The 16,027-nt window shown below is 49.5% G+C and overlaps 1 protein-coding gene across 2 annotated transcripts in view; it reads left to right on the forward strand.

Moving 5' to 3' along the window:
* Positions 1-1,017: 1,017 nt before the first annotated feature.
* Positions 1,018-16,027, forward strand: part of RFTN2 (raftlin family member 2) — a 38,776-nt gene continuing 23,766 nt past the window's right edge. For both annotated transcript variants that reach the window (XM_029069287.2, XM_029069288.2), the window contains exons 1-3: positions 1,018-1,174; positions 5,735-5,918; positions 9,976-10,087. In XM_029069287.2, coding sequence (XP_028925120.1) covers positions 1,036-1,174; positions 5,735-5,918; positions 9,976-10,087 — 435 coding nt within the window. In that variant the 5' untranslated portion in view covers positions 1,018-1,035. The remainder of the gene's footprint in view (positions 1,175-5,734; positions 5,919-9,975; positions 10,088-16,027) is intronic.

Here is a 16,027-nt window from a genome sequence, read left to right on the forward strand (position 1 = left end):
GGGTTGTCTCTTCTAGAAATGAGCTTACGGCGCAGAGTCGAGCTTACCATCTAGACAGCTGGGAAGAAAATGCCCAATAGCTGCCTTTTCCATTGCCTCGATGAAGATAAATAAGGGCCGTTTGGGTTTTTCTAACGGTAAAATCAGATATAAATCACTGCGGTCATTTTTTTACGGTATTTGTTAAGCGCTTACTGTGCGTCAAACCCTGTTCCAAGGGCTGGGGTAATTTCTTGAGCAGAAATCATGCCACCCAGGGGAAAGGGAGTCTCGACCCCGACCGTAAAGTCTCGAATAGAGGCCACGGTGCTTTTCTTCATTCCTGTCTCGTTTACGAGGCCAGATGTAGTTTACCCCCAAAGCCAACTTCCTTTCTGGAAATGATTTTCATCTCCAAACCCCGTCGAGAGCCTGTTTTCTCATTCCTTCACTCTGACGACCTCCTTTCTCTCTCTCTCTCTCTCTCTCTCTCTCTCTCCCCTCCTCCTGCTTGGCTTCTTTCTTCCTTGATGGTGGGAAACAGGGGAGGGGGCGAGAGGGCCTGGGGAGAGGCAGGAGGAGAAATATCTGCTACCGTCCCCGAGCAGCTCGTAGAGGCGCAGGTAATTACATCCGAGCTTCGGCCCGGCTTTCTTTCTCCTTCGGTTTTCCACAACAGCCTCCTTATCAGCCAGCCGCCAGGGACAGACAAAAGCGGGCCCGGTGTCCCGTTTGTAACAGGACACTGACAGGACGGAGAGCCGAAAATCGACGTGGCGCGGAAAACTCCCCTTAACTTGTTGCAGCTTTAGGGGATCCGTCAGCTCCTGCCCACCGGGAGATGAAGAGCCAGACCTCGACTTCCCACCTCCTACTTGAGCGTGGAGAGAAAATGTCTCCGGCTCCCCGTCTGGGACCCTGGAGTTGTCTCTCCGTGGATGTGCGGTTGACAAGAAAGGACGGTGGGATGGTTAATTTTGCTCGCTTTCTCGTTGCAGCGGAGGCGATTCGCCCCTCTCCCCTTCCCCTGGATTTGACTCCCCTAAAACTCCGGCCATGGGTTGCGGTCTGAGGAAACTAGAAGACCTCGACGATAGCAGCCCCGGAAAAATCTTTTCTACTCTGAAGAGACCGCAAGTCGAAACAAAGACCGACTTCGCTTATGAATATGTATTGCTGGACTTCTCCCTGGAAGGTATTTGTTGTCTTCTATTGTAAATTGCAAAATGTTCCCAAGAGAGGAAAGGGCCCCGCTTTGGAACGGTCAAGTTTATGCATTTTAAAAGCGCCGTTCGAGCCAGTGGACACTTTTCTTCCCCCCGAATGCTTTTCGTACTTTTTCCAGTTTCCTTCGAACAAAGCTCACTTGTAACGTGTGAAACTCTGAGGGGAAGAGCTCCGAAAATTTTCCATGACTCGTGTATCGAATAACTTTAGGAAATGATACGTGGAAAATGTTCACGCCCGGACCCCCAAAAATAGCCAGAACCGTCCGCGGTAGCCTAGGTAAACTGGAGGAAAACCGATCGGAAAATTTTCCTTGACTCGTGAGTCAAAGAACTTGAGGAAATGATACGTGGAAAATGTTCATTTCCAAGGCACGAAATTCGCCAGAACCGTCCGTGACAGTCTAAAAGAGCAGGCTGTTAGAAACAGGAAAACGGAATGCATTGTGTGTGTGTGTGTATGGATTTGTGTGAGAGTGCGGATGTGTGTTGCGGATGTGTGTATGCCCGAGACGACAGCTATAACAACGGTAACGGGACGGAATTTGTTTTGTGCGTGTGTCCGCTGGCATCTGAGTCACTTTTGTCGGTTTTAAAGTGAACTAAATCTTGAAATGTGTGTTTGTGGCGGGGGCCGGGAGGGGGTGGGAGTGTGTGTTTGTGTGTCTCCCTCCTGTTTGCTGGGCTGTCCTGCCTCTAAACCAAAACTCCCTGTTCCAGAGAATTGAAAATACAAATAAACAACTCCAGATGGCAATCCTCCGACAACAGAGGCAGGCCAGGGCCGGGGGTGGCCTCACGTTTTACCATTAACTGTTTCTGAGTGAGAGGTGAGACCCGAAAATAACGCGCCGGATCCAGCGGAACTTCCAAAAATCCAAAGTCCGCCTCTGAGGATAAGATTCGCAGGTTGGGCCCTGTAGATTTTTCCAGGGACTCCGTTTTTATTTTCTTCTTCCCATCATCTGAGAGTTTTGCTTATCCATTCTGGCTCTGCAGCCGGTCGATGGGAAAACTGAGCTAAATCATAAAACTTATAAAACCCACCCCGTTGGAAGGGTGATGTCCGTGCTCCACTTAGTTGTTTGTCGCCTCGGGAAACAATCTAGCTCTGTGACGTGGTCTTTGTCAGAAACTAGGTTGTCTTACAAAAGAGAGTGGGGCGATGAAATGAATAATAATTAGGAGGGCATTTATGTCATTATGTTGAATTACCGGCACCTAAGAGTCCATAATTCTTTTACCGAAACTCACTTTGCTTCGTTTGCGCTTAAGAAAGTTAAAATGTATTCAAGATGGTGGTAATGGGAGCCACTATAAATTCATTCATTCATTTATTCATTCGCATCGATTGAGTCCTGTGGGCAAAATACCGTACTGAGCGCTCGGGAGAGTACAGTACAACAACAAACGGACACATTCCCTGCCCACAGCGAGCTCACGGTCTAGAGGGATTTGGATGTTAAACTCAAGGTTAGCATTAATTGAAGATCAGGAAGCAGCGTGGCTTAGGGGATGGACCCCGGGCGCCGGAGGACCTGGGTTCTAATCCCGGCTCCGCCGCTTGTCTGCTGTGTGACCTTGGGCAAGTCAATTCACTTCTCTGGGCCTTCGTTACCTCCACTGTAAAACGGGGATTAAAACTGTGAGCCCCTCGTGGGACGGGGATCGTGTCCAACCTGATCAGCTCGCATCTACTCCACTGCTTAGTCCGGTGCCTGGCACTTAGTAAGTGCTTAATTCATGGGCGGGGAACGTGTCTGCTAATTCTGTTGTACTCTCCCAAGTGCTTAGTACAGTGCTCTGCACTTAAGTACTCAATAAATATGTTATCTATTTATTTATATTAATGTTTGCCTCCCCCTCCGCCCCGACCTCTAGATTGCAAGCTCATTATGGGCAGGGAACGTGTCTGTTTATTGTAATGTTGTACCATCCCAAGCGCTTAGTTCAGCAAGCACACAGTAAGCGCTCAATAAAGACGATCGAATGAATGAATGAACAAATACCTTCAAAAGACAATCGTATTGACGGAGCACTTACTGGGTGCAGAGCACTGTACTAAGCGCTTGGGAGAGTCCAATACAACAGAGTTGGTAGATACGTTCCCGGCCCACAAGGAGATTGCAGTCTAGAGGAAGATCATGTTTTTCCAAGGAAGCTTTACCTTTTACCAGGAAGATAGCTTTTCAGTTCAATGTGAGAGCTGGAAGGGTAAATACATGATAATGATAACAATAAGAAGGATACGAATAGTGATTTTGTAAGTGCTCGCTTTGTACTAATACTAGTTACAAGCTAATCAGGTCCCATACGGGCCTCGCCGTCTAAATAGGAAGGGAGAACAAGTACTGAATCCTCATTTTGCAGATGAGGGAACTGAGGCACAGAGAAGTGAAGTGTCTTGCCCCAGGTCACACAGGAGGTCCCGGACAGAGCCTGAGTGAGGACCCAGGTCCCCCAAATCCCGGGCCCGGGCTCTTTCCGGGAGGCCACGCTGCTCCTCTGAGATCTCGCCTCAGTCCTAACGCTGATGGATCGATCGATCGTATTTAGTGAGAGCTCAGTCTGTGCAGAGCACTGTCCTGAGCACTTGGGAAAGTACGAGGCGACAGAATTAGCAGACAACGTTCCCTTACAGACCACCCACTCTTCCCACCTTCAAAGCTTCAGTCAAAGCCCATCTCCTCCAAGAAGCCTCCCCCTCCTAAACCCTCATTTTCTCTTCCGCCTCCCCCTTGCACTTGGATTTTTTCACCCCTCCCTCAGCCCCACGGTACTCACGAGAAGCAGCGTGGCCCAGTGGAAAGAGCCCGGGCTTGGGAGTGAGAAGTCGTGGGTTCTAATTCTGTCTCCACCCCTTGGCAGCTGTGTGACTTAACTTCTCTGTACTTCAGTTATCTCACCTGTAAAAGGGGGATTAAGAGTCTGAGCCCCACCTGGGACAACCTGAGAACCCTGTACCTCCCCCAGTGCTTAGAACAGTGCTTGGCACATAGTAAGCACTTTACAAATACCATCGTTATTACCATGTACGTTTCTGTAATTTATTTGTTCATTTTAATATCCGTCGTCATCCCCCCCCCGCTACTGTAGGCTCACTGTGGGCAGAGGATGTGTCTACCAACTCTACTATAGCGTACTTTATATTATATTATTGATATATATTATGTCAGCGTGGCTCAGTGGAACGAGCAAGGGCTTGGGAGTCAGAGGTCACGGGTTCGAATCCCGGCTCTGCCACTCGTCAGCTGGGTGACTGTGGGCGAGTCACTTCACTTCTCTGTGCCTCAGTTCCCTCATCTGTAAAATGGGGATGAAGACTGTGAGCCTCATGTGGGACAACCCGATGACCCTGTATCTACCCCAGCGCTTAGAACAGTGCTCTGCCCATAGTAAGCACTCAACAGATACCAACATTATTATTATTATTATTATTATTGTTATTAAGATATTCATTCATTCAATCGTATTTATTGAGCGCTTACTTTGTGCTTACTGAACTAAACGCTTGGGATGGTACAATAGCTAAGGAGACCTAGAACTTAGTACGGTGCTCAGGCCCAGTAAGCGTCAAAAAATACGACTGACAGGCTCCTCTAATTCCTTTTCTCCATATTCCTTGGAAAACGTGGTCCGGTTTTGCTCTTCAACTTCTTCAAATGCCGTCGAGTCGTTTCCGCCCCATGGCGACTCCGTGGACACACCCTCTTCTGAACATCCCATCTTCTGTCATAAAGTCATTCCGGCCTGTGGATCCGGAGAGTTTTCTTGGTTCATAAAGATCCGGAAGTAGTTTACCACCGCCTTCTTCCACGCGGTAAAAACTCGAGTCTCTGCCGTTGTCGATGTGTCGATCGCTCCATCATCCGCCTTTGACTCTCCCACATGGCCGGTGGCCACTTTGGCCACTTTGACTCTTTTCCACTTCGGCCTAGACCTTTCCATTCTGGGTAACCCTCTGTGGCAGAGCTCTAAGCTTCATCAGCAGAAGTAAACTCCCCTGCCACAATAAAGGGTCGATTCATCGCGGTTCTGCTCGCTGTACCCGAAATTCCAAGTGACACTGGATTCTTTTTTTCCTGAGAATTCGACCGAGATTTCCATGTTCAGTTCCGGGGTATGAATGGAGAGACCTTTCTGTGGCATCTGAGGCAATAAGCAGTGTGGTTTATAAAGCCCGGGCTCGGGAGTCAGAGGGCATGGGTTCTAATCCCGGCTCCGCCAAGTGTCAGCCGTGTGACTGTAGGCAAGTCACTTCACTTCTCTGTGCCTCAGTGTCTTCATCTGTAAAATGGGGATGAAGACTGTGAGCCTCACGGGGGACAACCCGATGACCCTGTATCTCCCCCAGCGCTTAGAACGGTGCTCTGCACATAGTCAGTGCTTAACAAATACCAACATTATGATTATTATTATTCCAGTGCTTAGAACAGTGCTTGGCACATAGTAAGCACTTAACAGTTACCATCATCGTTATTATCACTGTTATTCTTATCAATAACATCCTCCCTCCGTTCACATTCTAGCTTCCTCGAATCCTGAGGTCACCCAGATCGGCTCGGTGACGGAGATAGCGGCCAAGGTGGAGGATTATTACACCATGGGCTACGTGGTCAGCGCGGTTCACCCCGTGACGTTGTCAGTGGGGAGGGGGAGACCTTCGCCGGCCAGCGGACGATACAGAGTGGTCCTCTCGCGGCTGAAACCCAGGTAAATGTGTGGACTCGGTGCCCGAGACAAGGCGGTGTTTGGGGGCCTTACCGATTTTCGCTTAACTTCCCCTTCATTTTTAAGACGGTTTTCATGGGTTCGGTACAGTGCTCTGCGCATGGTAAGCGCTCGATAGATACCGCTGGCTGATGGGAACACATTGGGCAAATCGACTGCTTCGTCATATTAATAATCAATCATCGAGATGGTGTTAAACCAAGTTCTGTGCTAAGCGCAGGGGTCGATACGAGACCATCAGGTCGGGGTTAAGTACAAGATTACTCTCCCAAGCGCTTAGGACAGTGCTCTGCACAGGGATAAACGTTCTACACCTGCTGTCTCAAATTCCTCTCCTCCAATCCTCTCCTTGATGTCCTCCAATCTGGCTTCCGTCCCCTTCACTCCACGGAAACGGCCCACTCAAAGGTCGCCGACGACCTCCTTCTCGCCAAATCCAACGGCCTCTATTCCCTCCTCATCCTCCTCCACCTCTCAGCTGCCTCAGACGCTGTGGCCCACCCTCTTCTCCTGGAAACGTTTCCAACCTCGCCTTCGCCGGCTCTTTCCTCTCCTGGTTCTCCTCTTACCTCTCTGGCCGCTCAGTCTCCTATGTGGGCTCCTCCTCTGCCTCCCACCCCCTAACTGTGGGGTGCCCCGAGGGCTCCTTTCTGAATCCCGTTCTATTCTCCTTCTACACCCCCTCCTTCGGAGAATTCATTCTCTCCCGTGGCTTCGACTCCCACCTCGGTGTGGATGATCCCCAAATCTCCCTCTCCGGCCCTCATCTCTCTCTCCCTCCCTCTCTGCAGTCTCGCCTCTCCCCCTGCCTTCAAGACATCTCCACTTGGATGTTCTGCCCACTTCAAGCTTAACATGTCCAAAACAGAACTCCTCATCTTCTCACCCGAACCCCATCCTCCCCCTGACTTGCCCATCACTGTAGACGGCACCTCCATCCTTCCCGTCTCACAAATCTGTAACCTTGGCATTAATCCTTGACTCCTCTCTCTCATTCAATCCACCTATTCCATCCATCACTAAATCCTGTCGATCCTACGTTCACAACGTGGCGAAAATCCACCCTTTCCTCTCGATCCCCACTGCTCCCACGTTAATCCAAGCACTGACTCTATCCCGCCTCCAATATCGCATCAGCCTCCCTGCAGACCTCCCAGCCTCCTGTCTCTCCCCACTCCAGTCCATACTTCAGTCTGCTGCCCGGATCATTATTCTACAAAAACGTTTCGGACGTGTTTCCCCACTCCTTAAGAAACTCCAGTGGTTGCCCATCCACCTGCGCATCAGGCAGAAACTCCTCACCAATGGCTTTAAAGCCGTCCGTCACCTTTCTGCCTCTTATCTCACCTCGCTTCTCTCCTCCTACAACCCATCCCGCACACTTTGCTCCTCTAACGCCAAACCTCACCGAGGCCTGATCTCGCCTGTCTCAGCGCTGACCCCTGGCCCACGTCCCGCCTCTGGCCTGGAACACCCTCCTTCCTCAAATCCAACAGATGATGCCTCCTCCCCTCTTCAAATCTTTATGGAGGGCCCATCTCCTCCTAGAAGCCTTCCCTGACTGCGCCCCCGTTTCGTCTTCTCCCACTCCCTTCTGCCTCACCCTGACTTGCTCCCTTTATTCAATCCCCCTTCCCGGCTCCACACCGCTTATGTCCCCATCCCTCATTTATTTATTTATACTAATATCTGTCTCCCCGCCTCTAGATTGCAAACTATTTGTGGGGAAGGAATATGTCCCAAGTAGAGAAGCAGCGTGGCTCAGTGGAAAGAGCCCGGGCTTGGGAGCCAGAGGTCATGGGTTCGAATCCCGGCTCTGCCCCCTGTCAGCTGTGTGACCGTGGGCGAGTCGCTTTACTTCTCTGTGCCTCGGTTCCCTCATCTGTAAAATGGGGATGAAGACTGTGAGCCTCATGTGGGACAACCTGATGACCCTGTATCTCCCCCAGTGCTTAGAACAGTGCTCTGCATATAGTAAGCGCTTAACAAATTCCAACATCATTATTATTACTTAGTACCGCGTTCTACACACAGTAAGCACTCAACAAATACCATTGAATGAATGAATGAATGAATGAATATGATCGATAACAACCATAATCATGGTATTTGTTGAGCACTTACTAAGAGCCGGGAACTGTATTAAGCGCTGCGGTGGATACAAGCCAATCGGGTTGGTCACAGTCCACGTCCCACATGAGGCTCACCAGTCTCAATCCCATTTTACGGATGAGTTAACCGAAGCCCAGAGCAGTGAAGTGACTTGCCCAAGGTCAGAGAGCAGACAAGTGGCAGAGCCAGGATTAGAATCCAGGACCTTTGGACTCTCAGGCCCGGGCTTTAGCCACTAAGCCAGTCGTCTGCTTTTCTAATAATGTTGGTATTTGTTAAGCGCTTACTATGTGCCGAGCACTGTTCTAAGCGCTGGGGTAGACATAGGGGAATCAGGTTGTCCCTCGTGGGGCTCACAGTCTTAATCCCCATTTTACAGATGAGGGAACTGAGGCCCAGAGAAGTTAAGTGACTCGCCCACAGTCACACAGCCGACAAGTGGCAGAGCTGGGATTCGAACTCATGAGCCCTGACTCCAAAGCCCGTGCTCTTTCCACTGAGCCACGCTGCTTTTCTCTCACGTGACCTTGCGCGTGACTGAGAGGTCTAGTTATAACCATTAGTCTGTAACCATCAGTGGGATTTATTGAGCGCTTACTATGTGCAGAACCCTGCACTGAGCGTTTATGTAATCAATTCACTAAACAAGCGAAAGGATGGTGGGTAGGAAACATTTTGAAACATCCTAATCTAGGCCTGATTCACCAGGTACGTCGTTATCCAACTGCCTACTCAATTTCCATAGAATCTTTGCCTATCGGTTTACTAAAAATAATAATAACAACGATGATGGTATTTGTTAAGCACTAACTATGTGCCAAGCACTGTTCTGAGCACTGGGTACTTACTAGCTCATCAGATTGTCCCACATCTTAATCCCCATTTTATAGATGAGGTCACTGAGGCCCAGAGAAGTGAAGTGACATGTCCAGGGTCACACAGCAGACAAGTGGAGGAGACGGGATTAGAACCCACGTCCTCTGATCCCACAAGGGGGCTCTTGCCACTAATAATAATAATAATAATAATAATAATGTTGGTATTTGTTAAGGGCTTACTATGTGCAGAGCACTGTTCTAAGCGCTGGGGTAGATACAGGTCATCAGGTTGTGCCCCGTGAGGCTCACAATCTTAACCCCCATTTTACAGATGAGGGAATTGAGGCACAGAGAAGTGAAGTGATTTGCCCAAAGTCACACTGCTGACAAGTGGCAGATTCGAACCCATGACCTCCGGCTCCCAAGCCCGGGCTCTTTCCACTGAGCCACGCTGTTTCTTGTTATAGTGTACTCTCCCAAGTGCTTACTACAGTGCTCCGCACCCACTCGGCGCTCAATAAATAGGAATGGATTAAACATGTGGAGAATATATTTGGATCTAAAATGATTTTTCCAAAATCATTTAAGGAAATCCTTTAAGGACCTGGAAGCTATATCCAGCCTTTCCCGATTTTTTTTTTTTTAATGTGGAAAGAAGGCCACCCACATAAGAAAAACCTTGTCCGTGCCCTTAGGAATGGACGCATCACAAACAGTAATAATTATTGTGCTACGTCTTGAGCGCTTACTTTGTGCCAAGCACCCTTCTCAGCACTGAGAGGGATACAAGTAAATCAGTCCCTGTCCTTCCTGGGACTCCCAGTCTAAGAAACTCGTCGTAGGCAGGGAACGTGTCGGTTTATTGTTGTATTGGACTCTCCCAAGTGCTCAGTCCAGTGCTCTGCACACCGTAAGCGCTCGATAAATACAACTGAGTGAACAGGGATTGAATCGCCATTCTACAGCTGAGGAAACCGAGGCACCGAGAAGTTAGGGGACTTGCGCACAGCGAGAAGGCGACGGAGCCGGGAGTAGGACCCGAGAGAAGGGTGGCGGGGGCGAGGGGGAGGCCCCAGGCTGCTGACGGAAACCGTCTTTTTCTGTTCCAGCCCCAAGCTGGGGGTCTTCCCAAGGGAGACGTACCCCCGGCTCGTCATCGAGGAGTGTCCCTTCCTGCAGGAAGCACCAACGAACCAAGTGATGGTCGGCCTCTTGGAGAAGGTACTGACCCCACACCGTCCTGGAGGCTCTGGGGACTTTTTTTGGTCGGCTCTTTTGTTGTTCTTGCTTTCGTTAAGCGCTTACTATGGCCCCGTACTAAGCGCTGGGGTAGACACAAGGGAATCAGGTTGTCCCACGTGGGGCTCACGGTCTTCATCCCCATTTTCCAGGTGAGGGAACGGAGGGCCAGAAAGGTAAAGTGACCTGCCCGAGATCACACGGCTGACAAGCGGGGGGACCAGGATTAGAACGCAGGTCCTCTTCTCGTCAGTCGATCAGTCGCATTTCCTGAGCGCTTCCCGTGGGCAGAGCACTGTTCTACACGCGCTGGAGAGTCCGCTATAACGGAGTCGGTAGTCAATCGATCGTATTGATTGAGCGCTTCCTGTAACCAGAACACTGTATTAAGCGGTTGGGAGAGGACAATAGAACAATAAACAGACGCATTCCCTGTCCACAGAGAGCTTCAATCAGTGATGATTACTGAGCACTTCCTAACTGCAGAGCACTGGACTAAGCGGTTGGGAGCGGGCAATCCAAGGGAGTAAGATAACAATAATAATAATAATAATAAAAATAATAATAGTAATGGTATTTGTTAAGCGCTTACTATGTGCAGAGCACTCTTCTGCTCTAAGGAGCAGTGTGGCCCAGTGGAAAGAGCTCAGGCTTGGGTGTCAGAGGTCATGGGTTCGAATCCTGACTCTGCCAACTGATCAGCTGTGTGACTGTGGGCGAGTCACTTCACTTCTCTGGCCCCCAGTTACCTCATCTGTAAAAATGGGGGTGAAGATTGTGAGCCTCACGTGGGACAACCTGATGACCCTGTATCTCCCCCAGCGCTTAGAACGGTGCTCTACACATAGTAAGTGCTTAACAAATACCAATATTATTATTATTAAGCGCTTACTAGGTGCCAAGCACTGTTCTAAGCACTGGGGTGGATACAAGGTAATCAGGTTGTCCCACATGGGGCTCACAGCCTCAATCCCCATTTTCCAGATGAGGGAACCGAGGCCCAGAGAAGTGAAGTGATTTGCCCAAAGTCACACAGCAGACGAGTGACAAGAGCCAGAATTAGAACCCACGACCTGTGACTCCCAAGCCCAGGCTCTTGCCACTATGCCGTTTCTGGGAGTGAAGTCCCAAGCTAAGCCGCCTTTTTCCTCTGCTCCTCCTCCCGTCCCCATCGCCCTGATTCCCACCCTTTCCTCTACCCTCCTCCCTCTTGTGTTTCTATGTACACATCTATAATTCTATTTGTTTATATTAATAATGTGTATATACCGATATTTCTATTTTTTATATCGATGCTACTGACGCCTGATTACTTGTTCTGTTGTCCGTCTCTCCGCTTCTAGACTGTGAGCCCGTCGTGGGCAGGGATCGTCTCTCTCTGTTGCTGAACTGTACGTTCCAAGTGCTTAGTACAGCGCTCCGCACACAGTAAGCGCTCAATAAATACAACTGAACGAGTGAGTAGGTGGACACGTTCCCTGCCCACGACGAGCATCCAGTCTAGAGTGTTCCGGCCAATGTCGTTGAGTTGGGCAGGGAATGCGTCTGTTTGTTGTCGCATCGGACTCTCCCAAGCGCTTAGTACAGTGCTTTGCACACAGTAAGCGCTCAATAAGTACCACTGGCCGAATGAATTGGACATGCGAGAAATCCTGAGCTTTCGAAGACACTGGGAGCCCTTAGCCCACCTGGAAAGGGCTGATTCCGCAGGGAAGCCGACGCATGTGGTAGAATCCATCGATCCTTTTTCTACATAAATACAATCGACAAAAACCGTAATAATCCTGCAGCTTGGCTTAGTGGAAAGAGCTTGAATTGTCCGCTCCAAGCGCTTAGTACAGTGCTCTGCACACAGTAAGCGCTCAATGAATACGATTGAATGAATGAAAGAGCGCGGGTTCGAGTCAGAGGTCGTGGGTTCTAATCCCAGCTCCGCCTCTTGTCTCCTGTGTGACCTTGGGCGAGTCATTTAACTTCTTCATGCCTCAGTTGCCTCATCCGTAAAATGGGGATGAAGACTGTGAGCCCCACGTGGGCCAAGCAGAGAAGCAGCGGGGCTCAGTGGAAAGAGCCCGGGCTTGGGAGTCGGAGGTCATGGGTTCGAATCCCGGATCTGCCGCTTGTCAGCTGCGTGACCGTGGGCGAGTCGCTTCACTTCTCTGGGCCTCATTGACCTCATCTGGAAAATGGGGATTAAGACTGTGAGCCTCACGTGGGACGACCCGATGAGCCTGTATCTCCCCCAGTGCTTAGAACAGTGCTCTGCCACATAGTAAGCGCTTAACAAATACCAACATTATCATTATTATTATTATTACAACCTGATGACCTTGTATCTACCCCAGCACTTAGAACAGTGCTCGGCACATAGTAAGCACTTACAAAATATCGTAATTATTCTTATTATTATATTCATTCATTCAATAGTATTTATTGAGCGCTTACTACGTGCAGAGCACCGTACTAAGCGCTTGGAATGGACAAATCGGTAACAGATAGAGACGGTCCCTGCCCTTTGACGGGCTTACAGTCTATTCGGGAAATTAATGATTTATATGAAAAATCAATAATAATAGCATGAAAGCAGCTTGGCCTAGTGGAAAGATCCCAGGCCTGGGAGTCAGAGGGCCTGGGTCCTATTCCTGGCTCCACCACTTACCTGCTGTGTGACCTTGGGAAAGTCATTTCACTTGGGAAGCAGCGTGGCTCAGTGGAAAGAGCCTGGGCTTGGGCGTCAGAGGTCATGAGTTCGAATCCCAGCGCTGCCACTCGTCAGCTGTGTGACTGTGGGCAAGTCACTTCACTTCTCTGTGCCTCAGTTGCCGCATCTGTCAAATGGGGATCAACTGTGAGCCTCACGTGGGACGACCCGATGACCCTGTATCTCCCCCAGCGCTTAGGACAGTGCTCGGCACATAGTATTCTCTGGGCCTCAATTCCCTCCTGGGCAAAATAGGGATTCAATACCTGTTCTCCCTCCTATTGAGACTGTGAGCCCCGTGTTGAAACCAATCATCTTTCCTCTAGACCGCAAGCTCCTTGCGGGAAAGGAACACGTCGACCAACTCTGGTTTTTGTAACGTGATGCCCTGCCCTCAAACAGCGTAGTGGAGAGCACGATACTGAACGCTTGGGAAGAAAAGCATAGAATTAGCAGATATGAATCCTGTCTTCAAGAAGCTTACAGTCTACTCCACGAGAAGCAGCGGGGCTCGGTGGAAAGAGCCCGGGCTTGGGAGTCAGAGGAGGTCATGGGTTCGAATCCCGGCCCTGCCACTTGCTGTGTGACTGTGGGCCAGTCACTTCACTTCTCGGTGCCTCAGTTCCCTCATCTGTAAAATGGGGGTGAAGACTGTGAGCCTCATGTGGGACGACCCGATGACCCTGCATCTCCCCCAGTGCTTAGAACGGTGCTCTGCACATAATAACCGCTTAACAAATATCAACATTATTATTATTACTGTGTCCATAGCACTGAGGTGAGCATTTGGGAGAGTAAAGAAAAGTCAGTGCATGCGATACACACAATCCCCGGCTATAATAATAATAACAATTGATATTTGTTAAGCCCTTACTATGTGCAGAGCACTGTTCTAAGCGCTGGGGGAGATGCAGGGTAATCAGGTTGTCCCCCGTGAGGGTCACAGTTAATCCCCATTTTACAGATGAGGTAACTGAGGCACAGAGAAGTGAAGTGACTTCCCTAAGGTCACCCAGCTGCCAAGTGGCAGATCCGGGATTCGAACCCATGACCTCTGACTCCCAAGCCCGGCCCCTTTCCACTGAGCCACGCTGCTTCTCTAGAAGTATCCACTGGATGTTAGGCGGTATACTAAACGTTTGGGGAAGTGTAAGCTCACCCCTAAACTTTAAGCTCCTTGTGGGCAGGGAACGTGTCTATTATTACATTGTACTCTCCCAAGTGCTTAGTACAGTTCTCAAGAAGTGCTCGATAAATACAACTGAATGTATTTACAACTGTATATTAGACTGGAAGATCTTTGCGGTCGGGGAAATTTGTCTACCAACTCTTTTATATTGTCCTCTCCCAAGAGCATAGTACAGTGCTCTGCACACGATAAGCGCTCAATAAATACCATTGATTGACTGATCAGTCACATTCCCTGCCCACAAGGAACTTACACTCTAATGGGGAAGACAGGCATAGAATTATTTGCAAATAGAAAAATCAGAATAAATAATTGAAGAAGTGTCTGTACAAGTGCCGGATCACTTAAGAAAGCGCTGTGTCCGCAGCTCACTGCTCTATTATTTCAAGTGCCGTCGAGTCGTTTCCGATCCATCGCGGCTCCGTGGGTCTACTTTCTCCGGAACGTCCCGTCCTCGGCCGCGATCCGCAACCTTTCTAACGGTTCTTCCCTCATCCTCGTCAGGGTCTCTCCCCATCTAGCCGCCGATCTGCCTCCGCCACGTTTTCCCTGGACTTTTCCTAGCAGCGGTGTCTTTTCCAGAGAATAGTAATAATGATGTTGGTATTTGTTAAGCGCTTACTACGTGCGGAGCACTGTTCTAAGCACTGGGGGAGATTCAGGGTAGTCGGGTTGTCCGGTCCTCCCGATGATGTGTGCAAAATACACTCATCTAAGAGGAGTCATTTGGCCTTCCAAAGACCACTTTGGCTTCATTTGCTCCAAAATCCATGTGTTTGTTTTTCGGGCAAGAGCCTTCTCCGACACCACATTTCCAAAGAATCGATGCTCTTTCCGTCCGGGTTTTTCACCGTCCAGCTCTCGGATCCATACGCTGTCACCGGAAACACCATCGAGTTTACGATTTGTATTTTTTTGGCACTTGTTACATCAGCACGTTTCGTGACTTTTTCCAGGCTCGTCGTAGCAGATCTTCCTAACGCTAATCTTCGGGGTATTTCTCGACGACTGGTTCCTGTACCATTGATTAGTGATCCCAGGAGATGAAAATTGTCAACTACTTCAATCTTCTCTCCGTCCACCACAAATGTATTAAAACTTCCACTTTGTCCACTGCTCCACAGGCCACAGTAATTAGCTGCTGCTGCTGCTGCTTACTGAGGGAGATAGGTGACTTTTTTGTGGTTCTTGTTGCTAGGCTTCCTGGAAAAAAAATGTATCGCCTGTGATGAAAATTCAAGGTTTTTCCCAACAACAATTAGAATCTCTCAATCACATCCTCCAGCTTGGTTATATTGTACTCTCCCAAGTGGTTAGTACAGTGCTCTGCACACGGTAAGGATCTGGGTTCTAATCCCGGTTCTGCCGATTGCTTGCTGACCTTGGGCGAGTGGCTTAATTTCCCTGTGCCTCAGTTTCCTCAACTATAAGATGGGGATACCTGTTCTTCCTCTCACGTAGACTGAGAGCCCCATGTGGGACCGGGACAGTGCCCGACCTGATAACCTTGTATCGACCTCAGTGCTTAGAAAAGTGCTTGGTACATAGTAAGCGTTTAACCAACACTATTCATATTTTTAAAACTAAGCGCTCACTAAGTACTAACCACTTGGCCCACCTTCTCACCCTGGCCTGGAACTCCCTCCCACTTATCTGGCGGAACCCCGCCGGAGGGACATCTTCGAAACCCTCCTAAAATCACATCTCCTCCGGGAAGCCTTCCCAAACTAAATCCTCATTTCCCCACCTCAGTTTCCCTTCTGCGTTATTTATGCACTTGGCTCTGTACCCCCATAAACGCTTGAGAGTCACCCCCTCTTTGCCCCCCAGCACTTATGCCCCCCTAGACTGTAAGTTCCTTTTTTATGGTATCTGTTAAGCGCTTACTCCATATTAACCTCCGTATTAGAGAAGCGGCGATGCTCAGCGGAAAGAGCCCGGGCTTGGGAGTCAGAGGTCATGGGTTCGAATCCAGGCTCCGCCGCTTGCCAGCTGTGTGACTTTGGACAAGTCATTTCACTTCTCTGGGCCT

The sequence above is a fragment of the Ornithorhynchus anatinus genome, chromosome 7 (genome assembly GCF_004115215.2).
Source record: "Ornithorhynchus anatinus isolate Pmale09 chromosome 7, mOrnAna1.pri.v4, whole genome shotgun sequence".
Classification (NCBI taxonomy): domain Eukaryota; kingdom Metazoa; phylum Chordata; class Mammalia; order Monotremata; family Ornithorhynchidae; genus Ornithorhynchus; species Ornithorhynchus anatinus.